At 49.2% G+C, this 24,686-nt stretch overlaps 1 protein-coding gene across 1 annotated transcript; it reads right to left on the bottom strand.

Annotated features, from left to right (window-relative positions):
• Nucleotides 1-350: 350 nt before the first annotated feature.
• Nucleotides 351-24,511, bottom strand: UFD1 (ubiquitin recognition factor in ER associated degradation 1). The gene is made up of 12 exons (XM_032875899.1): nucleotides 24,379-24,511; nucleotides 20,421-20,553; nucleotides 20,009-20,041; nucleotides 17,020-17,141; nucleotides 13,690-13,820; nucleotides 11,264-11,336; nucleotides 8,522-8,590; nucleotides 7,629-7,694; nucleotides 7,341-7,388; nucleotides 6,484-6,572; nucleotides 5,300-5,381; nucleotides 351-1,345 (listed from the first exon to the last, which is right to left on the bottom strand). The coding sequence occupies exons 1-12, from the start codon at nucleotides 24,379-24,381 to the stop codon at nucleotides 1,271-1,273; spliced, it is 924 nt and encodes a 307-aa protein (XP_032731790.1). The 5' UTR covers nucleotides 24,382-24,511; the 3' UTR covers nucleotides 351-1,270.
• Nucleotides 24,512-24,686: the final 175 nt, after the last annotated feature.

Below are 24,686 nucleotides of genomic sequence, written 5' to 3'. Positions count from 1 at the left end.
CTTTGAGCCATAGCTCAGCCCTCATCTTCATGACAATCACCTATGCTCTTGATCTGATGACATGTGGGTGGACCCTGGGCCACCATCCTGAAGGGAACATCCTCTCTTGAGTGTTGAGGGAGTTCTATCCAGAGACTGGATAGGATAGCAGGAGTCCTCCTACAAAAGGAGACCCTGTTCAGGCTGACCATCCCCAACGCAGGGGTCAGAGAGCCTCATCTCTCCATACATTCTCCAGAAGCCTCCCAGAGGATGGAACAAGGGACACCTGCAAGCAAGTCTTCCTCCAACTCCTGGTTGGTGGCCCAACCAATCCATGTTGATACCTAATCAAACATTTAGAGGCAATCCAGGTTTAATCATTGCCTGTTTTTATTTGAAATTCTTTATGTAAAACTCTTTTCAAGGAACAAAAGAGATTAAATTAGATTAACATGTCAAAAGAGCTCACATTATAGAAAGTGATCCGAGACCAAATTAATGCTAATAAAAAAGGTAGGCCAGCAGAACCTTGGATAATTTAATACATTAAAACTGGGAGTGGGGGGTAGGGAAGGAGAAAGAGGACTGTATCTTTAGCACTTATTTATCCTAATATTCCTATTTGTGCTTCATCATGAAGCTGTTTTACTGTAGAACAGATTCATTAAGGAGCTAATTATTTCCATATGAAATCAAATTACAAGATGAAATGTATTCAGATCAGGAATCCGCCTTCTGAAGAATGGTTCTTTGAGGGTGGGGAGAATATCAAGATGTAAAATAAAAATAGAAACACCCTTCCTCATACAATTGCAGCCAGAGTAATGGGATAACCACTATTTATAGAGCACGTATCTATTTAAGCCACTTTTTTTCTAGGCCAAAGGCAATGCTCTAAGCTATCGACCTGGAAAAGCAAGGAATAAGTGAAAAAAAGAGAAACACCTCAAGTTAGAGCAGTTCAATCCCCTCCATTGACTTCCATCAGGAATTAGGGAACTCTGCTTTGGCTAAGGCAGTGGGAGCAACCCCTCAAGGGCTGAAAGCAAGAAGGGGCGAGGAGGAGGCTGCCTGCCAGACCTGAGTGAGGTTTCTCCTTCCCCAAATCATCCACCGAGTCTGACTCTTCCACTTCCAGGTCACACACAGTAATTCTTAGGTAACTCTAAACAAAACCTAAAGTGACAGAGCATCTTCTGCAACAGTCTCATCCCCATCAGAGCCAGTAACTAAAAGCCATTATGTTGCAATTGATTATTTTATTTTCCAGTCAGCCAAGAGTCCCAACTTATGGCTTTCTTCCCTTTTTACGCAACGACTGTCCTTCTCCAGAGAAAGCGACGAATCTGCCTCCAGCTTCATCCTGAGTGTGAAGATAAAATACTATTTTCAGAAACTCCTTGGAGGCTTAGAATAAACACTTGATTTTGTTGACTCATGTGCCAGCCACCCATGTCCCTTACTTCCCTGTTATTCATAATACTTTGAATAATGGCTTTGAAATAGAAATCATAATCTACTCAATTAAGAAACGAAACCAGAGAATTATAACTATGCCTCGACCACATCCTTTATTCTCAGGTTGAATGTACGTCTTTCTGCAGAAGCACCGCCATTTTCAAAATGTAAAAAATGCAAAACACACCCCCAAAAGAAAAATCATCGATAACTCCACCATTCAAAAATATTTCCGGCCACTTTACTATATATGCTTATGTAAATTATTCCCATACTTCCCCAGTCTCAAGTCGATGAATTTCTTTTCTAGCATGCCCTAAAGGCTACAGAGAATTCCATCATCCGGGAGAGGTAGGCTTTCACCATTGGATATTACTTCCAGGTTGGGGTATTTTAAATTGCTGTGGTGAGCAGCTTCATGTGTTTGCACACAACTCTGATTTTTTTCTTGGAAGTGTTATTCTACCATAAAAGGCCTGCACAATTAAATTTTTTCTTTCTTTTTTTTGGGGGGGGTGTTGCACGTATTCTTAAGGCTCTCAATAATACGGTCACTAACAGGCCCTCAGAAACATTCTATTAAGCTATTTTCCCACCAACAGCAACAGGGCCTGTTTTTTTGCAACTGAGAATAGCAGGTACCTTTAAGGAGCTTATACTGCTAGTCAGTGAGAGGCATTCTCCACAGAAGGAGAGGATTTTGTACTCCCTGATACACAGCCCTGCACCTGCCCTGTCCCTCCCCCACACAGGAGTGAATCACTGGCAGGGCCTGCACACGGCTTTATGTGGTGGCAACCATGTACATCTGAGTCATAGCTGAGCCATTCAGTCTTCCTTTCCTGCAGAGCCTTCTGTTTGTCCCGCTGTCCCTGTGTCTGATTTTTCTCTTCTGCATACATTCCATCACAGCAGGCATCCTGCTGGTTGTGTCTGTTTGAAGGTATATCTCTGTGGGGACAAAAGGCTGCTCTGCCTGACTGGCCATCCTCTTGGTGCTGCGAACGGCTTCAGGGCTCCCTGTTTCCTGGATCTAGGTCTTTCTTATTTCTACTTTATGCCCTCATTTTAGTAGGGTACATCCTCCAAACACTTCCTGAGAAAGGGTGCTTCAGGAATATCCTTTTGTGAGATACTACATGGCTGAAAATCGCTTTTTCTCCTCTCATTTTCCCTGACAGGTTGACTGGTGTTACCATGCTAGGGCTGCCGTAACAGAATACCACAGACTGGGCGGCTGAGACAAGAGACATTTAGTTTTTCATAGTTCTGGAGAATGGAAGCCTAAGATCAAGGTGCTGACAGGGCTGGTTTCTTCTGAGGCCTTGCTCTTTGGCTTGCAGATGGCTGCCTTCTTGTGATGTTCTCGCATGGTCTTTCCTCTGCACATCCAACTTTCCTCTTTTTATAGGAAGAGTCAGACTGGGTTAGGGGCCACTCTACTGGCCTCATTTTAACTTAATTGCCTCTGTAAAGGTCTTATCTCCAAATACAGATCACATACTGAGGTGCTGGGGTTAGAGCTTCAACAAAGGATTTGGGGGAACACAATCCAGCCTATAAGAGCTGGGTACAGAATGTTTTAGAAAAGTTTCCTCTCAGAATTTTGGAGAAGCTACTCCATTATCTCCTAGCTTCCTGTATCCTGCGCTAAAATGATGCTGTTCTTAATCAGTGGTATAACCTCTTTTCTCCTTCTGGAAGCTTTAGATCTTTGCCTTGATAGGGGGCTATTTTCATTCATGGGCTGGACACTCAGAAGGTCCAATGCAAGGGCTGCAAACTCATGCCCTTGCATTGGGGAAAATTATTTTCCTGATGGCTCCTGACCCTTTGGTTTCTCTAATCTCTTTTCAGAACTCTTCAGAAAGTAAAAACTTTCTCGGGGTGCCTGGGTGGCTCATTGGGTTAAAGCCTCTGCCTTTAGCTCAGGTCATGATCCCAGAGTCCTGGGATCAAGCCCCGCATCGGGCTCTCTGCTCAGTGGGGAGCCTGCTTCCTCCTCCTCCTCTCTCTCTCTCTCTGCCTGCCTCTCTGCCTACTGGTGATCTCTGTCAGTCAAATAAATAAATTAAAAATCTTTAAAATTAAAAAAAAAAAGTTGTGCTAAAAAAAAAAAAAAAAAGAAAGTAAAAACTTTCTGACTGCAGTCTCCACACTGGGGGAAGTTGGCTGGGACATTCCTCAGGGGTTGCCAGACTATCCAGAGAAAGCTCCTCCAACTGCAATGAGCAACCCTGGCAGCCAGCGTGGGAGGCAAGCAAGGGAAGGACACCAAGGGCAACAACAATTCAGAATTCACTCATTCTTTTAATTCTGTCCTGCTATCCACTGTGTTGATGGCCCCAATTTAGGGACCTGCCATAATGCCTCTTCCAGAAGATAAGCCTCCAGCCTTCTCCTGGGGTCAGGCAGGTACAGCCCCATGGTGGGGAAGGGTGCTGCGGTTCTAAGTTCTTTGTGACACACATTCCATCTTTGGCCCCCCATTTCCAGAGGTACCTTTCAGGATCTACTATCTAAACCAATTGGCCTTTTGGCTTTCTCCACAGGCAGCTCAGGATGCAGCTTCCATGGCCTGTGGTCTGTTACCTCTTGTCCTTCTGTTCTGGGGCTTTCAAAGTTTTGTAGCAATTGCCTCCTCTTTTCATCAATGTCTTTATTACATTATTACCTTGTGCCACAGCTTTAGTGGGGGTTCAGGATGGGGTAGAGCTAAGTGTGTGCCTTCAATCCCATCGTCAGCCGTACATTCCTTCTGGACTGGACTTATGGATTAAACAGCTCCAGCTATGGCTGCCAGCCTTGGCCTCCCTTCCCCTCATCTCCCACAGTCAGGTCACAAGTCAGCCTGCAAGAAGCCCATGCTGAGGCCTCTAGGCCTGAGGTAGCAAGCCCCAGCCTGTAGCTGGCAAAGGCCTGGAAAGGCACTCAAGGAGGAATCAGAGGCTGAGGTCTCATTGAGGACCACACTTGTTTCCCTGAGCCTGGACGTTCCCCAAACGCCCCCCAGGTAGAGGGGAAGAGTTCAGTGGTCAAGAGGCTGGTGATGGCCCAGCAGGCAGGAGCTAGCCAGTGACTGATCCTGTTTAGCCGCCCATCCTGAATAGGCTCACAGAACATCTGCCCTCTAGCCTACCCTAGATGCCCAAGAGACTGAGCCTTTGAGAAGAGGAACCAAGAGAGTGGTGGATCTAAAGTGTTGGTGTTCTAGAAATACACAGCACAATGGCCATGGCTGCTGGGTGGTGTGGGGCATCTGCAGTAGGGTGTGCTGGGTTTTCTGAGCTGATTTCCAACACTCGGAAGAAGTGCCCACAAGTTGGGAACGTACCCTTTGCAAACACCTGTCCCAATCTGCAGCCTTCCCTTCCTGTAACAGGGAATTTCTGGGCCAGGGGAGGCCATGTCTAGAGGGTGGTGGCATAGAGGCGGCCATGTCGTGATCAGGAGCTTGTCTCTGTGGCCTGGGTGCCCTCACCTCCACACACCATCATGCTCAAATCTGTAAAAATGTGGATAGTCACAGCAGCCACCTCAAGGGATGGTGCTGGGGATTAAACAGTTAAGTACAAAGCACCAGCATGGGGCCTGGCACTTGGGTGAGAACTCTGTGAGCTGGTATGACGCTGATCACCACTACCAGGTGTCACCAGAGCTATGGCCTGTGCACACCCCTAACACAGCCTTAACAGGATAATCAGGGTACCAGGGAGAGGGGAGCCCCAGGCACGGGGCAGTGGGGGGGTGGGGATATGACAGAAACGGATATGACAGAAATGGCCTCATTCAGAATGGGAAGAACTCTCCAGTCATCGGTAACAAACCAAACTTCTCATTACCAGTGAAATAAACTCACCTCTTCAACCTTTTTGACCAATGGACGTGAATTTCTGATGAAAGTGATCTTACCCAGTTTAAATTCATAATTGGGAATTCCTCTGTGAAGGAGAGGAAGGAAAAAATGGAAAAATGTTAGTTGTGGGAGAAAAGAATTGAAGTTCGTTCCTGACCATCGAGAGAAAATCAGGCAGAAAGAGGCAAGCATCATCCTGGTGACTCACTCTGGGCTATGGCACTGTACCCATTCTGGGCTTGGCCAGCCCTCTGGTGCTTCCCAGCCTCCTTTCTGAAGTAACCAGAAGGCAACTGGGGCAGAGGCCTGTGGACCTGATGCATGGCCTGCTGTGGAGGATTGGGGGGCCCTTACCATCTCTGTCCTCTAGTCTCACAGACCCTGCAAGGGCTATATTCTCATTAAACTCTTTATGCTCTCTTAAGAGACTGGGTAAAAACCCACACTTCCAGGGGAGCCTCACTGGCTCAGAGGGTCAGGCATCTGCCTTCACCTCAGGTCATGATCCCAAGGGCCTGGGATTAAGCCCCATGTTGTGCTTTCTGTTCAGCGGGGAGCCTGCTTCTCCCTCTCCACCCAGCTTGTGTTCTCTCTCTCTCAAATAAACAAATAAAATCTTAAAAAAACAAAACAAAACACACCAAAAAAAACACACACCCAGCATTCTCCTTCTGCTCTAATACACGAGATAGACAGGTGACATATGTCATCCCCACCGCCTCCATGACAGCCGCCAGAGCAGGAAACCTGCTCTGAGAGTCCCCGAGCCAAATGACAAAAAACACATTAAGGCAGCTCCGGCCTCCTGTTCGAGGGAAGTTGACATAATGGGACTTGATCAATTATTGGAAGTCACAAAACAGGAAAATAGAGAGATGACTAAACAGGAACCAGAAAGACCTGAAACAGCAGGGCAAGCTGATCAGGTACCACTTGGAGGTGGGCGGAGGCTGGACCGCAGTGGGAGGCTTGGTGAATGAGGCAGGGCACCGATCTCCTCCCCAGTGAACCCCCGCCGGGAAACACGGGCTCAGGTGGTGCTTGGGCCCACTGAGGAGAGCAGGCAGGGGCCAGTCATCCACACCACCAGCCTCCTTGGTCCAGGCTTTGTCTCCGGAGCTTGAGTGAGGCAACCCTGGCTTAGGAACCTGGCACAGAGTCTCCCTAGAGGATGACAGAAAACCCACCTTTTGATGTCTCCAGGCTTGACTGGGGAGGGGCTGGGTTCTACACCTTTCTTCTTTCCATCCAGTCTATTCCCGGAGCCAGAGAAGGCCTAGATGAGGGAGCAGGAGAGTGCGAAAGAGCTGGTGAGCACACACACATCCTGTGCCAGAGACTGATGCCAGGATGTATGGGGGAGGTGCTGCCCAGAACCGTTAGGGACTGAAGCCCTCACTCCCCAGCTGCTGGAGTACAGTAGGCCAAGAACTTTCCACCAGCCCCTCAGGGGATTGCTGTGAGATGAAAGGAGCCTACTGCTCAAACACAGCCACCCTACACGGGCAGCCAGTAGCTAAGGACAGGTTGAAGGTTCTGGCCCTAGCCTCTGCGGGACCAGCCAGTTCAGTGCCCCAAGGGTGGGCGAAGGCCTCTGTTGCAGCTGCCACACACAGCTCAGCTCCGCTTTCCAGGCCTGACTCCTCTGCCGCCTCCCAATACCCTGGTGCCAGAGCCCTGGTTATCTCCACCTGCTTCCCAGGGAGCCTAGCTGGGCGCAGTGCTGGGAGGTCACGCTGCAATTTCCTTTCAAAGAGTCATGTTCTCAGAGATAAAGCAGAATGTGCTCCCCTCTGGTGAATATAAGTGAAGGGTGTATGTGTGTCCTATTTTAACTTTTTGGTAGGTTAGAAATCTTCAAAAAGAAGAAAAATTGGGGCCTGCCTTATAGAATTGTTTGGAGGATTCCAGGACAAAGTGGATGTGAAGGACCATGTCACCGAGAAAGCACCAGATACGTGAGTGCACAAAAACCGCATCCCTGCAGAGGAACCCAGATGGCACGGTGGGAGCACAGAAATTGAAACTGTGGCCTGGTACTCACACGGAAGCCCAGCTCTCCGGCATAGCCACTGTGGTCAGCTTCACCCTCCTGACGGGGACAGAAAGATGGGTGATGAGCCTCTCATTGTTACTGCTATCCCTGCACCCCCAACAGCTGGGACGTGCTGTCCCCTAGGAGCAGGGCACGTGGCCGTGTCAGCATCAGCAGAGGGCAATCGCGACATGTCCATTGCCACAACACGCGCGGGACACCCTCCCACAGAAGCCCCATCACTGAAGAGGGCAAACAGCGCCAGGGCTGCGGAGGGATGCCGGACAAACGACTTACAGTAGACTCCTCATGCTGGACTTGTCTTTCGGGCTCCTTATAGCCCAGTGGGGCATCGAAGTCCACCTGTGGTCCCAAAGGGAAGAGTACAATTTTGAGATACAGGGGTACTGAGGCTTCCTTAGCATTTGTGTTTTCACTTGAGACAACCATAGGTTCACATGTGGTAGCAATGCGACAGAAAGCTGCCCCTGTATACTTTGCCCAGATTTCCCCAATGGTAACATTTTATAAAATCACAGAGGATCACCACCTGGATGGCAATAGTGGCACCGTCCTGCCCTCCCATTCAGATTTCCCACTTAAGTTCTCACTGTTTTATCACAAGTTTAAGTCAGTGTCTCCATTGCCACAGTTGAGATACTGGATCGTTCCGACCTCAAAGGGACCCCTCAAATTGTCCCATTATAACCACACCTGCCTCTCTCCTGGCCTGCTCCTGACGCCTGGCAACCACCACCATGTCTTCCATTTCTAAAATCCTGCTGATTTCAAGAACGTAGCTAACAAATGGAACCAGAGAGAATATAACCTTCTGAGATTGTCCCCTCTTGCTTGGCAGCGTTCCCTGGAGACCCATCAGGCTGCTGTGGGTACCAATAGCTGCTTCCTACACAGACGCTGAGTAAGCTTCCTTGGATTTCCAAAATATCCACGCTATGGCATGTCTGCAGTGCTGGTGAGTGCGGCCACCTCAGAACTGGCTACAGCTTTGCCACCTCGATTGGCCGCAAGTAGGTCACCAGGTCCACAGCCTCCTCTCAGTGTTCTGGTATCACCTCCTTCTGCCTCTGTCACCCACACTGTCCCAGGGGCTGCATGACACCCTGGTGGGGCACTGACTGCCCATCTTCCCCTGGCCCAAGCATACTGCAGGCAGCAGAGGTACTCACGTTCATGTCACACTCAATGATAGACACGGCCTTGTCAGGCTTCGTCTCCATCACCCGCAGCTCATAGATCTGTGGGCAAAACACAAAAATCAGGTGCGTGGTTTCGTGGGCTGTCCCCACTCACGTTACTGCGGCCCCCTGCCTAGCTCCTGTGGACATGCTGTTCACCTCCATGACACCCTCCCCCTGCCACCACCTCTTGCTGTGACGAGGGGACTGGCTGCCTGCTTGGATACCTTCCCATCACTCAAAAGAGGTTGTTCCCTATAAGTAGTTCAAATCAGGTAGGGTAGTTATGCATCAAATTGCAAAAGACACAACCTTTATCCCAGGAAGTTCACGTCCAGGAATTTATTCCGAGTAAATAATTAGCTAAACAGCCCAAGAGAAAATTCTGAGACGGCTCTCTCCAATATGACTAATGATAGTGCGTGCTCAAAATACCTACCAGTAAATCAGTTAAATGAGTGTTATTTGTTCATATATAAAGAAATTAAGTCACCAGTGGAATACTATGCAGCCAACAGGAAAATAAGTTTAAAGACCAGTCACACTGCTGTGTGTCCGAGTCAATCTCAAGTATGTAACAAACATAAAAAAGCCCTGAAGGGCAAGAGTTGAAAGTGGCGGAATCTGCTTTTTCCTGCATTGTTTTTGTTTTTTTAGCTAGGGTATGCCTTGCTTTTCTAAAGAACAGTCTGAAGAGTCCCACCATTAAAAAAAAAACCCTAAACATTAATGAAGTGAGAGGGTTTTGTGTCCCCAGCCTGTTTTCTAAAATTTCCTCATGGGGCCCCTGGGTGGCTCAGCCAGGTAAGCATCTGCCTTTGGCTCAGGTCATGATCCTAGGGTCCAGTGACTGAGTCCCAGGTCCGGCTCCTTGCTCAGCAGGGAGACTGCTTCTCCCTCTGCCCCTCCCCCACTGCTTGTGCGTGCTCAATCTCTCTCTGACAAGTGAATAAATTAAACCTTTTTAAAAAAATAAAGTGTCCTCATTATTTATTGAAGATAAGCAGCAAGGCATGCGTGCCACTGTGTGGATATAACCCAGTTTCTCCACTCAATACCTGGGCTAACTCCACCAGTTTGGCCATCCCGTCTACACCACCACCAATACTGCCAAGATATCCGTCAACGCTGGGGCCACAAGTTCTCATTTTGGTACAGTCGTGCTTTCAAATTGAAGGTCACAGCTGATTAGTGGGCCATAAAGCCAACTGTGTCATAACCAGAGCTGGTAAAGAAAAATTTTGCAAGGAGCACAACAGAAATACTAGACTACGTTGCATGCAATAAAGAGAAATTCTTGTGACTTTTTTTAGTTTTTTCTGTGGTCATGCTGCCTCTAAAACAGTCATTTTATTTATTATTTATTTATTTTTAAAGATTTTATTTATTTATTTGACAGACAGAGATCACAAGTAGGGGGAGGCAGGCAGAGAGAGAGGAAGAAGCAGGCTCCCTGCTGAGCAGAGCCCAATGCGGGGCTCGATTTCAGGACTCTGGGATCATAACCTGAGCTGAAGGCAGAGGCTTTAACCCACTGAACCACTCAGGCGCCCTAAAACAGTCACTTGAAACTGTTTTTAAACATTCAACACATACAGAGAGTTTCTAGTTATTTTTATTGAATGAATATTCTCTTGGAGTGCAAATAGAGAACACTTTCATTCTTCTTTTCCAGTATTTGGGATGTCCTTGTTTCAGGTTCACATGTTAAATATTATTTCTGCTTTATGTGGGATGTTTACCAAGATTTACTTCGGGACAGGAGAGTGTGTGAAGGGGCAAGGAGGCAAGGAGCTGGCCTTGGGGAAAGCCGAGCAGGGGCTGTGGTCACTCCCGAGCACCAGGAGGTCTGCTCTGGCAGCAACTCCACGAGGGTCACCATCCACAGTCATAGCGGGTGAGGGTGTCCACATGGTTGTGCTCCATGCCTGTGGCAAGATGGGGAAGGGGCAGGCTTGCCAACTATGACAGCTCTCCTCCGCCTGTTGCCACAGATAATGGGGACGTGGATAGCGTCTTGAATTTTGTGTCGCTTATACAGGACACAAATGAGAAACGGGAGGACAAGAGACATTGTCTAGATCTAGAGAGCTAGGAAGCACTGAATCACAGACGAACATATATGGTATTCAGACCCAAAAGATTCATATCCCAGGGGAGCTTCCAAGGGAAAACCAGGGCTAAAGAAAACAGGAGGAAGAGGACGTGCCCCCATGAGAAGGAGAGGTGATCTCATGTAACACTGTCTGTAGGCAGAGCCAGGCTCTACTTTCCCTGTGCCCCACAGGACTTGGGGCATGTTGTAGGGGGCCAGCTCCTCAAATCACAAGGACAAGGACCCAGGCTGCTTTGTTTCTGTGTCCCCAGACCAGCAAAGGGATTAGCTCAGATTATGGGTGCAGTGAAGAGCTTCCTAACAGAGACACAGTCAACACTGCTGGCATCATGGGACGCAGACACATAATTAATAACGTGAAGCTCAGGCACCTGAAAATGCAATCAATCAATTCTCGAAACAGAGCTGATGAATGAATTACTACAGGACACTAAACATGAACCCATGGGGACTTAAACAAGCAAGGAGCAGACAGCCATCATGATAAAAGCCAGGCATACTCTGCCTAAAAAGAACCCCCATTCAAACCCCAGAATGGACACTGTTGGTCCTCACTGGCTGTGACCTCTGCTGACCAGGACTCCAGGCCCTGCTGGCCCCATGGTGGAGATACTCACCTTCTCATTGTAGTTGATGGCAATCACGTCCCCTGTGGTCAGACAGGCAAAGTTTCTCAAGGCGTTTTCTAATCTGCAGACACACACTGTCAAGGTAACATGGCAACATGGGCACCTCAAATCTGAAACAAGTTCCATGAGGGGTTTAGATAATCACTGTCATTAATTTCTACCACACAGACAGTGGGATATGACTCAGCAATCATTATGGAAGGGTAAGCTCCTAGCACGGATGAATCTCACAAATGCTGCTGAGGGAAAGAACATGCCACAAAGTGTTCCCTCAAGAAAGGCAGCTCTCTGAGGGCCAGGAGGCAGTGGGAAGTTCCCAGGGCTGGAGGTCGGGTGAAGATGGGCAGGCAAGGGCACAGAGGACCTCTTGGAAAGATGGAGACGTTCCGGATATACAAGTGTTCCCATTCATCAACCCATCACACTGTGCATTTTACTGTATATAAACTATACCTGAACAAGTTGATCTTAAAAATCCCATGGGAGCACAGAAGAAAAAAAGACAGAGTGTATGATAAACAGGCCCCCTCAAAAATCAAAAATGTTCTCTGACACTTTCATTGTTTCTATCTTTTGGGCGGTAACCCAATTTTAGGGGTATGTTTAAAGAGGAAAATTTAAAAAAAAAAATTAGGAAGGAAAAAGTAACCTATAAACTTTTTTCCTAATAATAATTAATAAGAATGTCTTAGAAACTGAATAATCCAAATGCCCAGGCGAGGGAGTAATGCCTATTCACACGGAATATTTTTACCACGTCATCCTCATCAATTCGGAGGATTATTTTAAATAGAAAGGTCACATATACACTGTGGCTCCAGAACCCAGCACTGGGACATGGGACAGCATGTGAGGCTCTCAGAGTCTCACGGAGGGTACAAGACTCAGCCTGACTAGAATCCCTACTCTTCCTCTCACCCTGTTTCTTACTCAGAAAGCCTTCCAAGATGAGAACAGCTTTGTGTAAAGGGTATTCTGTGCATACTGTCTTTGTCCCCTTGCATAAAATGCCACGCTGTTGGGGTGCCCTGCCCTAACTCCCCTGGTGGCCCTGTGAGGCAAGAGGCACTGAGCTGTCCCAGCCAGCCCTCCGGGCTTCTGGGGGTGGAGCTGGCCTCTGCCTCACAGCTCTGTGTGCCCTCAGCCTCTGGGCTGAGTCTGGCTTTTACTATGAGTGTCTCTATCCTGTCAGCCAGCCCGGGGAGCACCACACTGCCTCTCAGCTGACAAAGGGGACACTCTTTCTCTATGGGCTAAAAAGTTAACCATGAGGCTCTAGAAAGAGCCTCTGAAAACCGTGTGGTAATTCTATGTCGAAACACAGATGAAAACCAGAGAAAAACCGTAAGGGGCTGCAGTCACGGAGGCAGACACTTCCGGGCCCCGCCAGGCAGGTGAGTATATCCAAGGCGGAGCTCTGAGGTACCCGGGCAAGCAGATCTTGCCACAGGATGTCATCCTACCTGTAAGTCTGGAAGCATTCAACAGTGAGTGCCAGTGAGCACAGCTCCCCAGACCCCCACCATGTCCAGGGCCCTGTCATAGGGGACTTGACAGGCTTGTCCACAGACATGGTCAGCAGAAGACAACACAGTGCACCCACATCCAGGACGTGGCCAGCAGCAGGCTTGCTCCCGGGTTTGGGGTGGGGACGGGGCTGTGCAACCGGGGGGAGGCAGTGGAAAGAGACTTTTTTTTTTTTTTTAACTGTCTACCTATCTGTATTGTTAAATTGTGTTTTTTTCAAGCCTTTTAAAAACAGGCAGCAGAGTGACCGCTCTGTAACATGATGTGAATAGCCAAGGTGGAGCCTCCAAGCCAGAGGTCTAGACCATAGAGGACTCACAGCATGCCCCTTGCCCACGCCGGTTACTCCTTTAATTATCAACACACATGTCTGGCTTACGTTCAGAGACTATACCAAAAACCACTAAAACCTATAATCTTTTCTTTCTTCTTGATGACAGAAAATGTACTCTGTCAATGCTCCCCACTGGTTTGGAGTGCAAAGGGTAAAAGGTGGGTAAAAGGTGAGGCTGAGAAGTGCTCATGGCTGAGGTGGGGCACCAGGGGCCCACTGGGGTAGGGCCTGGAGGGAGAACAGCCAGCCTCCTTCCACCAGAGCACACTGAGCTTTGTGCCAGGTACCCTAGTCCACCTGGAGGAAGGGCTCCATTTTGCCCTCAAAGAAGTGTCTGGAAGAGGCCCGCCGTAGAGCTCCTGGCAAGATTGTCCAGGGCCAGGCCGGGGTGGACATGCTGGCCAAATACCCTTCTTCTCAAACCACAACTTCAATCACAAACAAATGTGTGGTCCTCAAAGCCAGCACATGGTCATCAAAAAGCTCGCTTTTTACCAACTGCCGGCACACCCCTCCTTTGTCCAGAAGAATCCTTCTTATCGCAAAAGGATACACTGCTTTGGGGTTGGTGATGTCCAGGAAGTCAGGGCTCTGAGGCTGGAATTTGGAGTACGTGGCCACTTGAAGGTTGACACTCTCCACCTGAACCAAGCCCCCTTCTTCCAACAGCAAATTCTGCATCATCTAAAGGAAGAAGGCGGCTACATGAGGCTCTTGGAAATGGCCCGCGTCAGCGCCGTCTAACCACACATATGGCAGGCCCAAGTCCAACATTCAGACGGCCTCATTCTTGGGTCACTGGAAGAGGAGTCTGAGATGAGGACTTGAGGACAGGTAATCTAACCATAATTTGACATTAGGAAAGAGGACAAAGCAAGCCAGGACACAAGTCAAGGACATGAAAGGAAGGCCTTGGAGTGCTACCAGGAGGCTGCCGCTGGCAGTGTGGGTGTCTCTGCCAGCCTCTGAATAAAGATGGTCCACTGGAAGGGTCACGTAGAAGGGACAGCTACCAGTGCTAGGTCTCTTACAAGCAAAGTGTTTCCCCATGGAAGTTCACCGCCCCTACTCCTTGAGCTATCCCACATCCAACTTACAAGGCCTTGGGGTAAACGGCTGCAATGGAGGCAGGACAGTGATGACATCCAGTGGGCTCACCTCACATGGAATGGCCCCCTAGCTAGGGCACAGGGCAGTGACGAGCCCTCAGAGGCGTCTGCTACAGGGGGTCATATAAAACCGACAAGACAACCCCACACCTCTATGTAATTGTCCTGTGTGGTGGATGCTGGCTGAGAAACAAGGTGCAGAGAGAAGAACATAGGCCTGTGAGTACCTGGTGGGCAGGAAATCAAGACACCACAACCAGGCTGACACTTGGGGGTCAATGAGGGTAGGCCAGAAATGAGAAACCCTGCATGTCTTGGAATGTTTTTTTTGCTTTTCTTATCTTAGATCCCCCCCCCCAGATTTATTTGAGAGAGAGAGAGAGAGAGAGAACGCGTGTGCACATATGAGTTTGAGCAGGGGTAAGGGCAAGGGGAAAGGGAGAGAGATCTCAAGCAGGCTGTGTGTGAGCGCAGAGCCTGATGTGGGGCTCAATCCTACGACCATGAGATCATGACCTGAGCTGAAACCAAGAGTTGACCTCCTAACCGACTAAGCCACCCAGGCGCCCCTTGGAGGTTCTTACAGAGAACTTCAAACATATAAAAGCAGAGAATGGGGAGGGTGTCTCGCTTGCTCAGTCAGTAGGGCATAAGACTCTTTGATCCACGGGTTGTAAGTTCGAGCCCCACAGTGGGTTGTAGATTTAAAAAAAAAAAAAAAAATGCAGAACTGCATGAGCCAGCATCTACACACCCACCCCTGGCTTCAACAGTGATCAACAGTGATCAGTGACCTTGGTTCCTCAGTCACTGCCCCACTTCCCGGCCCCATCCCACACTGGGCTGCCCTGGAGCTGGTCCTGGGCATCATATCCCCTCAAGAACACTTAACCCAGATGGCACTGTCAAATAGCACTGCTGACCACAGAGGCTCCACAGAGGTAGTTAGAGGAGGAGACTCTAAAGGTCCAAGGACAAGATGCACATAAGAGGAAGGAAGGCCAAGGCCAAGGTGGGCAGAGGTCATGAGCAAAGCTGGAGAATGAGTAGGGCCCCGCAGACAAGCCTGCTGAGGTCTCCACAAACTCTCATTGGAAGGGTGCTCACCAGGCTGGAGAGGCAACAGACCTGGTAACTGGGACATTCGGTGACCTTGGAGAGGGACGTTTTCCTGGGAAGTGCTGTAAGGACAGGCAGTCAGTCTGTTGCAGCCCAAGCTCACAGTCCCTTAGGGATTTCCTTGGGAAATCTGCCACTGAAGACAGAGGTTAACCGATGGCTGGAAGAAGGTCATAGCCATTGGCAGCTCAAGGAGGAAAGGCAGGAGCCCGGGTACCCTGCTTGTGGTTGAATCAGCAGGCTCAGACAGGACTTTGGGGGGGAAGTAGTTGATGGAAGACCCCGACGGCAGGGAGGAGGCTTGCTCCAGGGCTGGCCTGCTCCTTGTGTGCACAAGCCCCTGGAAGGCACCGGTCACCATGGAGCACAGGCAGTATGACAGTCACCTCGCAGTAGGCATCCATCCACACGCTCCCAGTGTCCTGGGCAGGATCTTGGTCTAGGCCAATAGATGAGGCCTCAGGTGCTAGAAGAAAGTCCAGCATCTGTTCCAGGCTGACTTGCCCTGAAGAAACCTGGGAGCTCCAGGTGGGACGGAGGCCCTCAAACAGCTAACAGAAGACCCCTGCTCACATACCCACTGGGGGTGGAAAGATCCTCAGGCTGGCTCTGATCCCAGCAGTAGCTGGGAAACCCCAGGCCAACTATCCACTCTGGGCAAGAGCTGGAAGACCAGCCCAGATAGAAACAGGTCCACGTTATCTAAAGAAGCCTCCCAGGGGATACAATATTCCTCAACAAAAGGGATCCAACCAGTTTTCTGATCCAAAACGGTCTGAGAGCCTGGACAAGGGGCCACCCAAAACCCTATATCTGTACGGTTTTCCCCAGGTTACTGTCTCCTCTTTTACCTCTTCGTAAGAGTCACAAAGGGGCTCTGAGGATCGAGAATGACCTGGGGAAGTAGTCAGTGCCCAACACTTCAGCCACCTACAGCACTCTATCTGATGAGTAGGACAAGGCCTCGTGCCCATGAGGGGTACCTGTAAGCCCAGAGGACAATAAGGCAAGGTTTTGAGCGGCAAGTGCTGGGAAAGCAAGTGAACAGGGAAGCAAGTTGAGTCTGGGCTTTGAGGCATGAGTAAAAGCTCCTTGGGGGACTGAGGCTAGGAAAACAACATAGGAGAGGTAAGGCAGCAAGTGAGATGGGAGAGTAGAGTTCCTGGTAGGGAGGGGGCTGGCCAGGCCTAGCACTCAGGAAGAACCCAGGCTCAAGAGAAAGTCTGAAGGCAAAAAAGAGAGGCTTTGTTTCTATGGCAAGGAAGTGATGTGCTCTGGAAGGACTCAGTTACAGACAAGCATGGAAGCACATGAGCGTGTACATACCCACGCGTGACAGAACTGGGGAGAAATTAGTAGAAGTGGGAGCAAATGTATTAAAACATAGAACTCGGTACTCAGACCACTTCAAAAATACTCCTGCTCTATTATTTTTACAAAAGCCTTACCCAGGAAATGGCAGGTAAAGAGCATGGCTGCGGTTTCTGGGCTATTGGCTGATCAACTATCAAAGAAAAGGCCATCCCCCAGCACACAAAGCCTTGCTTTGCATCCCATCCTTGTAGTCCTGACACACACTGGGGGCTACCCTCCTATGGGGCCCCAATCCTGAGATAGGCCCATAGATTCTCAGAGACCAGCACGGCCCCACTCACCCAGTGCGGGAGGTAGCAGATGCCCTCGTCGGCCACGAACTCCAGCACACCGCAGTGCGTCATGCGGTCGGAGTTCTTGTTGGTCAGTTTGAACAGCATGGGGTAGGTAATGTTGAGTCGGCCTGAAAAGGAGAGAGAGGCTGAGGCACAGCTTCTGTGAGGGAGAAGTTCTATTCCCCAAAGGTGCTCCTCTGAAAATCAGCCTCCCTGGGTGCCCTCATGGCTCCACAGGGCCTAGTTCCCCAGAGCAGGCAGACCCACAAGGCACTCAGGCCCCTGGATGCCTGCCCACACTTCTCCCATGCACGTCACCTGGCCCAGAGCGCAGGAAAGTTTGGTCACCTGGGGATACAGTACTGGCTTACGCTTGAGGCTTTCGGAAATCCCAACTTTAAAAAGTAATATGGTAACTCATGTGTTTGTAAATAATTTAATTGCCAACCACATGTTGGACAAAAACCCCACCTGCAGAGGTTTCTAGTTAGAAAGGTGGGTAGGAAAGAAACACGTGCACCGAGATGCTGTAGTGCAGTGGGAAGGGTGGCATCGGGGAGGCAGCACTCCTACGGTCAGGCCTCCAGGTGAGTCCTGGGGCAGGCCAGCTGGGGAGGGAAGGCCAGAGAGGAAGCAGCCTGAACAAAGGCATGGAAGGAAGGGGAGCCCAGGCAGTTTATGAATGGCTGGCCATCAGGTGAATGGCTGGCCATCAGGTGAGACTGGGGTGAGTGTGGTCAGGAGGAGAGGGAGGCTGGGCCAGACACTAGGCTGGGTGGGAGCATTTGTCAAAGTGGGCTCTCAGCAAGGTCACGACACAGTACGTCCCCTCGCTCTAGTGGTCCGGAGACCAGGCTGCACGGACAGCCAGAGGCAGGCAAACCCAGGAGGGCAGGAGGTACAGGCAGTGTGAAGCAGGAGACCCAAAAGAGTCAGGGATCTGGGGATGGGTCTGGCACAGACTGATGCAGTGACAAGTAACAAGCGTTTGCTACATTCCAGGCTCTCGATTACTCTTTCCAGACCAGTGAGGTAAGAACGACCGTTACTCCTTTTATCTATGGGGAACTAACGTGCCCAGTCAGCAAGAAGCCCAGGAGCGACAGCGCTGGGATTCAACCCAGGCTGCCGGCCCAGGTCTGAGGCTTAACCACCGAAGCTCACTTTAGCTTGTCAGCTTAAGCAGATGTGGCCACAAAAACTTCATTCAGTGGCAGGAGGTATGGCAGACTCCCCCTGGGATCTCCCTGAAAATTATGGTGATGCAGATCAAGTAAGAAGCTTGGGCAGGAAGCCAGAGACAGGGGAGAAGAGGCTCCAGAAGTGGCAGCAGTGGGCGTGGGTGTTCTCGCCCCATCACCAAGGGTGACTTGGAGGCTGGAGTACAGTGACCAAGGGCCCAGAGGCCAGGGCTTCTGTCCCCACTGCACCTGTCAGCTGCGGAGTCGTGAAGCAGAACAGTGGTCACTCAGGGCTGTGAAGCAGAAGTTCCAGCCAAGGAGCCAAGATTCTTGTGGTTGGAAGAAACCCCTGTGCTCCTCAGTCTGGTGGTTTTTACACCACATTTTCTGATTTAGAGAAGCGCGTTGGGGCTCCTGAGCCTTCTGCCCATCTCACCTCCTCCAAACTGAGCAGTGACCCTTTTATAAATGAAGACTCTCTGTAAAATTTCGTTTGGACAAAATTTCTTCCATGACTTAAAGATCCAAACGCTGATCTAAGCCCCCTGTCCCAATCCGTGTCTCTTCTCAGACACCTGTAACAAGGGTCACACCTGGCACTCAGTGCCTGGCTTAGCTCAAATGGAAAGGCAGGCTCTCTGGGGGGCCTTGTTTCCATTTCTGTGATGGGGCTATGAACCCCATGGGTCTGTTAACCCCCTGGCTGCACAGAGGCCAGAATTACAGGCCTCCACCAGGTGTGGCCACTGCCACTGCCAGCACTGATTTAGCCCTGCCGGCTAAAGGCGACCTCCTGCCTTAACTGGTGTCACATGGGCTTGGGCTATTTACACACCTCCCACTGGGCACCCTCTCGGGAGGAGGAACTCCTGCCATACAGAAGCTTTGACAGGTGGCTGCTGTGTGTCCCTGTTTAAAGATGAGAATACTGAAGTTCAGAGGCCAAGTCACTAGTCTACAGGACAGGTACAAAGCCCAAGCTGGAATGCACCAGACCCACACCCCTTCTCAATGGTGCTGCCGCCACCCACTACACTCAACAATGAGTGTGGACCTGCCCTCTGGTGGCCTCCAGGGGTTCCTGCCTCAGATAAGAGAAATTCACACCAAAAACACCACTGAATCTCAAAAGGAACTGATTGCGCCCATGGCTGGGGGGCATGAGGTCTCCATGGGTTGTTCTTAGGGGATGAAGGGTTGAAGAAAGAGGAAGTATAGCCGCTCTCACACCCATGGGACTTTCTCACTCCTGCTATGAGAGAAAGGACCGGATAAGAGTGGCAGCAAACAATAGTTCAGTTTTTTATGTGCTTTTCAATGCAGAGGGGCAGACAGCACTAGGAATTCGGGCCTGGAGCTGGGGGAGAGATTAAAAGTCCGCTGCACAGCACCCTCCTGGGAGCCCACTGCCTCCTTTAGGAAAAAACCTAGTGAACCCAGCCAGTAGCATCAGGGTGATGCCTCAGCAGGGTGGAAAAAAAGCACCGGTGCTCGAACTTTCCTTTAGTCCTGATGGATCCGAATAAGGTGTATATGTGTATTGTGGGGGGAGTGGGGGGTTTCACAAGAGTAGAACCCCCTTCACAGGGGAGGGACCTAGAACTGAGTACTTGCTGGCCCTTGGACAGCTGGCCACCACCTCACCAGGGCATCTGCAGGCCCAGCTCTCCGGTCCAGCGTGTACCCTCCATGGACAATTCCCAACCAGAAATGATGAAGGTCGCTTATGTCCAGACATACTGAAGAGCATGTGCCAAGTTTCTGACGACACACGTAAACAACCTCGGTTCCCCAGCCATGGAGAAAATACTTACTGAGTTGATCGAGAGCTGAGGGCGGCATAATTACTGTGGAAAGAATATTTTAAAAACATTAAGAAAATAAAATTAAAAAGGCAGAACAAAAGCCAAAATTTAGTCTCTGTCGTATCTTTAAAACATACTATATGATACTTGTGAGGTAGCCAGCATTTCATGATGGTCTTTTATGAGGAATTTTACTCGCTGTAATTCATGGTGGGGAACCCAATAGCTATTAGCCATAAATCTAATCATAATTAGGACTCTCCCCGCCACCCTAGGCCCCCCTTAGCAAGTCTAGGGCAAGTAAGAGTATCGCTGTAACTAACTTCTGGTTACACATGCAAAACAAGGGCTACTGAAGACAATAAGCACTGCAGGTTGAGGGCAGGAAAGGTTACTATTCAAAATAAAAACGAGCACATACTCTTCCCTCCTTTCTCCACATCTGACCTGTCATTAGGCCCTGCGAGCATGGACACGGAGAAGCAGCGGTACTGTGTGGAGAAGCGGTTCTGGAAGACCCGGGGAATCGGGTGGTCAAACATGTTGAAGGAGAACTACAAGGAAGGAAAGAGACGTTGGAGTTAGAACAGAACAAAGGTACATTTCTTCACGTCGAAAGCCCAAACAAGTCAGGGCAGTTAATGCGGCATAATGTTCTGGAAGAACAAGATGCACCAAAATCCTGATGGAGCACAGCAGTCTACTGGAAGCACTTACTTCCCCGGAACATGGGAATCTCAGATCTGTTTCTACACATTTGGCCCTGCCCAGTCTCGTCCCTCCCATCTCGATTCCACTGCTTTTAGAAGGTTCAATCTTATTAAAATATACAATTGGCCACATCAGGCCTGTCATTAACCTTTCTCAGTCTCTCACCCCTCACCCAAGGATCCAGGCCAGACCTCACATGTACCTCAGGGACTCATTACTACGGTCCACAATCTCCTACACCTGCCACACCTGGTTCCTCCAACCGGAACACTTTCCCTCTTCAACAATTTAAAAAAAAATCTATTTTTGTAAATTTGAGTGCCCACTATCTGCTAGGCTCTGATCTAATCACTAGCAGAACATCGGTCTAGGCTGTTTGCTCATTGACAAAATAGGTACAACATCCACCCTGGAGGAGCTGGCATTTAAGACAAGGGAAACAAGAGAAAATGCCTGCCGTGTCTGGTGCTGATCAATGCTCTGAGAGCAAGATGGGGTAAGGGACAGAGAGCTCCTGGGAATGCTATTCTTTTTTAAAAGATTTTATTTATTTCTTTGAGAGAGTGAGGGAGAGAGCAGAGCACTAGCTGGAGGAAGGCAAGAGGGAGAGGGAGGAGCAGACTTCCTGTGGAGCAGGGAGCCCAACATGGGACTCAGACCTGAAGTCGGATGCTTAACGGACTGAGCCACCAGGTGCCTGGGACTGCTATTTTAAGTGGGTGGTCAGGAAGGGACTCTGCAGAGACTTGAATGCCAGGAGGGAGCCAGGCAAAAACAAACAAACAAAACCAGGGAACAGCATTCCAGACAACAGGAAGAGCAGGCATGAGGTGTTTGCACTCCTTCCCCTGGCTTCTATGACTATCCTTTCCTTGCTCCAGGAACCTTCCCTGCTTTGCCCAGGGTTTGACTGGTGCCCCTCCAAGGTGCTCTCATGTTGTTACACTGTGGTACGCCCTCATGTTAATAAGTAAACTCAAGACATGGTGCCACCAAAAAGGTACTATCCCAGGTCTTAACATGCGGATTATGGTGAGGCTTAGAAAACATGTTATATGGCAATCTGGAGTCTTCTCAAGTATTGCAATTACCATGATGTCCCTCCTCCCAACCCCCACTAATGTAAAATTACACAACAGGGTACATATCCAAAAGAACTGAAAGCAGGCTCTTGAAAAGATATTTGTCTCATGTTCGAATGTTCATAGCAGCACTATTCCTAATAGCTAAGAGGTGGAAACAATCCAAGTGTCCATCAACAGACAAAAGGCTAAAAAAATGTGGTCTAGGGGCACCTGGGTGGCTCAGTGGGTTAAGTAAGCCTCTGCCTTCGGCTCAGGTCATGATCTCAGGGTCCTGGGATCGAGTCCCGCATCGGGATCTCTGCTCAGTGGGGAGCTTGCTTCCTCCTCTCTCTCTCTCTCTGCCTGCCTCTCTGCCTACTTGTGATCTCTCTCTTTCAAATAAATAAATAAATTCTTAAAAAAAATGTGGTCTACCCACACACAATGGAATATTATTCAGCCTTTAAAAGGGAGGAAAATCACAGGGCGCCTGGGTGGCTCAGTCGTTAAGTGTCTGCCTTCAGCTCAGGTCACGATCCCAGCATCCTGGGATCCAGTCCCACATCGGGCTCCCTGCTCAGCGGGGAGCCTGCTTCTCCCTTCCTCTCCTCTGCCACTCCCCCTGCTTGTGCTCTCTCTCCTGCTTCCTCTCACTCTCAAATAAATAAAATCTTAAAAAAAAAAAAAAAAGGGAGGAAAATCTTATCACATACTACAACATGGATGAAACTTGAGGACATTACACTCAGTGAAAAAAACCAGTCACAAAAAGACAAATACTATTTGATTTCACTTATATGAGGTCCCTAGAGTTGTCAAATTTATAGAGACAAAAAGTAAAATGTTGGTTGCCATGGAACAGGTGAGGGGAAATGGGGGAATTGTTTAATGGGTACAGAGTTTTGGTTTTACAGGATTAAAAAATTCTGGACATCCAATACACAACAATGTGAATATACTTAACATTACAGAATCTATGCTTAAAAATGGTTAAGATGGTAAATTTATGTGTTTTTTACAAGTTTTAAAAAACATCTCATAATGAACAATTATTTCCCTTTTTTAAAAAAATATTTTATTTATTTGAGAGAGATCACAAGTAGTCAGAGAGGCAGGCAGAGAGAGGGGGGAAGCAGGCTCCCTGCTGAGCAGGGATCCCGATGTGGGGCTCGATCCCAGGACCCTGAGATCATGACCTGAGCTGAAGGCAGAGGCTTTAACCCACTGAGCCACCCAGGCACCCCTGAACAACTATTTCTTGACTGGATTCCAAATACACATTAAAGAGAGGGAAAGCCGTCTACTGATAAGGTCTACTACTAGCAATTCCAAAATTAGCAAGATGAATCTGCGATCTTCCTGAAATACAAACACAGTATGTTCCTGCTTAGAATCTCAAATGGCTCTTCAATCCCTGGGAGCTTTAGCATAGTAGTTTTCAAGGGTTTATCTCTTCTTTTAAGCACAACTCTGTTCCAGTCTTGGCCAGAAGCGTAACAAACGTGAAGGTAGACCAGTGGAGGATTCCCGTAGCCTTTCACTACACCACCCCACCTAAGCCATTTTTTTCTCTTTGCTTTCATTCCTTCTTAAATTAGAAAACCCCCACAAAGTATTTAAGGCCCCTAACAACTTGCCTTCAATCCACCCATGAACCTGACCTTCTGCCCCTCCCTGCTGCTCCCAACCCCAAGTCCTACTTTCCTTTAGGACTTTCCTTTATAATCCCAATGCCTAGCATATTGCCTAGACCTCTCAGGTATTCAACGTGTTTAAGTGGATGAACTTGAGAATGGAAGCATGATTCAACAATGACATACTTCGGATAAAACCTAATAACCATTACTTCTTTTTGCTAAAATAAACAAGTGACATTGAGGCAATGCCGTACAATGGCAACAGGACTAATCTTGCGGCCAGACACACTTGGTTTCAAATTTCCACTCCCACTTCCCTGATCTAAACTACTTTTTAAAATCTTGGGTGTTTTCACGGTTAAAATGATGATAATCATCCTTACCTCCAAAGCCATTGTAGGGATTAAATGGGATGAGGAGTAATAAGGGACTGTGGGTGTTAAAAACTGTGTAAAAGAAAAGAGCGCCAGCAAAAACTAGCTACTACTGTTATCTTTACTGAATCGCTTAAATAGCCAAAGGCGTCATTACAACCGAGGCATGACCCAGAAGTACTGCGCTGGACAAGAACTGGGGCAAGGGCTGAGTGTTCCCGCCCATGGGAACGGCCCCCAAGCATTATCCCTGGGGGGTCCCCGACTCGGCTCCTCACCCCCAGCAACTTTTCCATTAATTTGGTGTTATGGAAACCTGTTACATGCCTAGCACTTGTGAGACCCATGGGTGGACCCAAACGTAGAAAATTCCTTTTCACCCTAAGAGTTTAAGTCCAACTGAGAGGGAATTCGAACTGTGCCCGGGACCAACGAAGACAAGCCAAGGCCGTTCGTGGTCAAGGGTCCGGCTCTTGCCCGGCCGGGGTGACTCGGCATCTCCGCGGCCGTCCTGTCAGCCCTGCGGGACTCGGCCTCGGCCTCTGGCTCCAGCAGCCAGCCCCAGCTCCCAGCCCTCGCCAGGCCGCGCTCACCATGGTGGACACCCCTGCCTCGAAGATGCCGCTTCGCCCAGAGAACGTTACGATGCGAGCCCGCCGACCCTCTCTGCTCGCAGCAGCCGCTGCCGCCGCTTCCGCTCGGACGCCCTGGGAGGCTCACCGGAAGTGCCGGACCTGAGACCCAGGGGGAGAAGAGGAGGACAGGGGTCGGCTGCAAATGAAAAGAAGCCGGGCAAAGGCGCTAGGGTCTAAAACTTCTCTGGAGTATATACTAAAATACAAATTCCTATTTTTTGTCGCTCTAGGGTAATTTTTATCATTATTTTAAATTACATTTTAAT

The sequence above is a fragment of the Lontra canadensis genome, unplaced genomic scaffold, assembly GCF_010015895.1.
Source record: "Lontra canadensis isolate GAN:19392208 unplaced genomic scaffold, GSC_riverotter_1.0 scaffold57, whole genome shotgun sequence".
NCBI lineage: Eukaryota > Metazoa > Chordata > Mammalia > Carnivora > Mustelidae > Lontra > Lontra canadensis.
The sequence above is the reverse complement of the archived record's forward strand: the minus strand, read 5'-3'. Positions and strand labels throughout refer to the sequence as shown.

Excerpts from the sequence above, each read along its gene's own strand:
- UFD1 (XM_032875899.1), bottom strand. Across the intron at positions 20,042-20,420 it reads TGTGGAGAAAGGAGGGAAGA|TAATTATGCCGCCCTCAGCT; the intron begins GTATGTGCTCGT and ends TTCTTTCCACAG. Across the intron at positions 1,346-5,299 it reads TGGTCAAAAAGGTTGAAGAG|GATGAAGCTGGAGGCAGATT; the intron begins GTGAGTTTATTT and ends CTTCACACTCAG.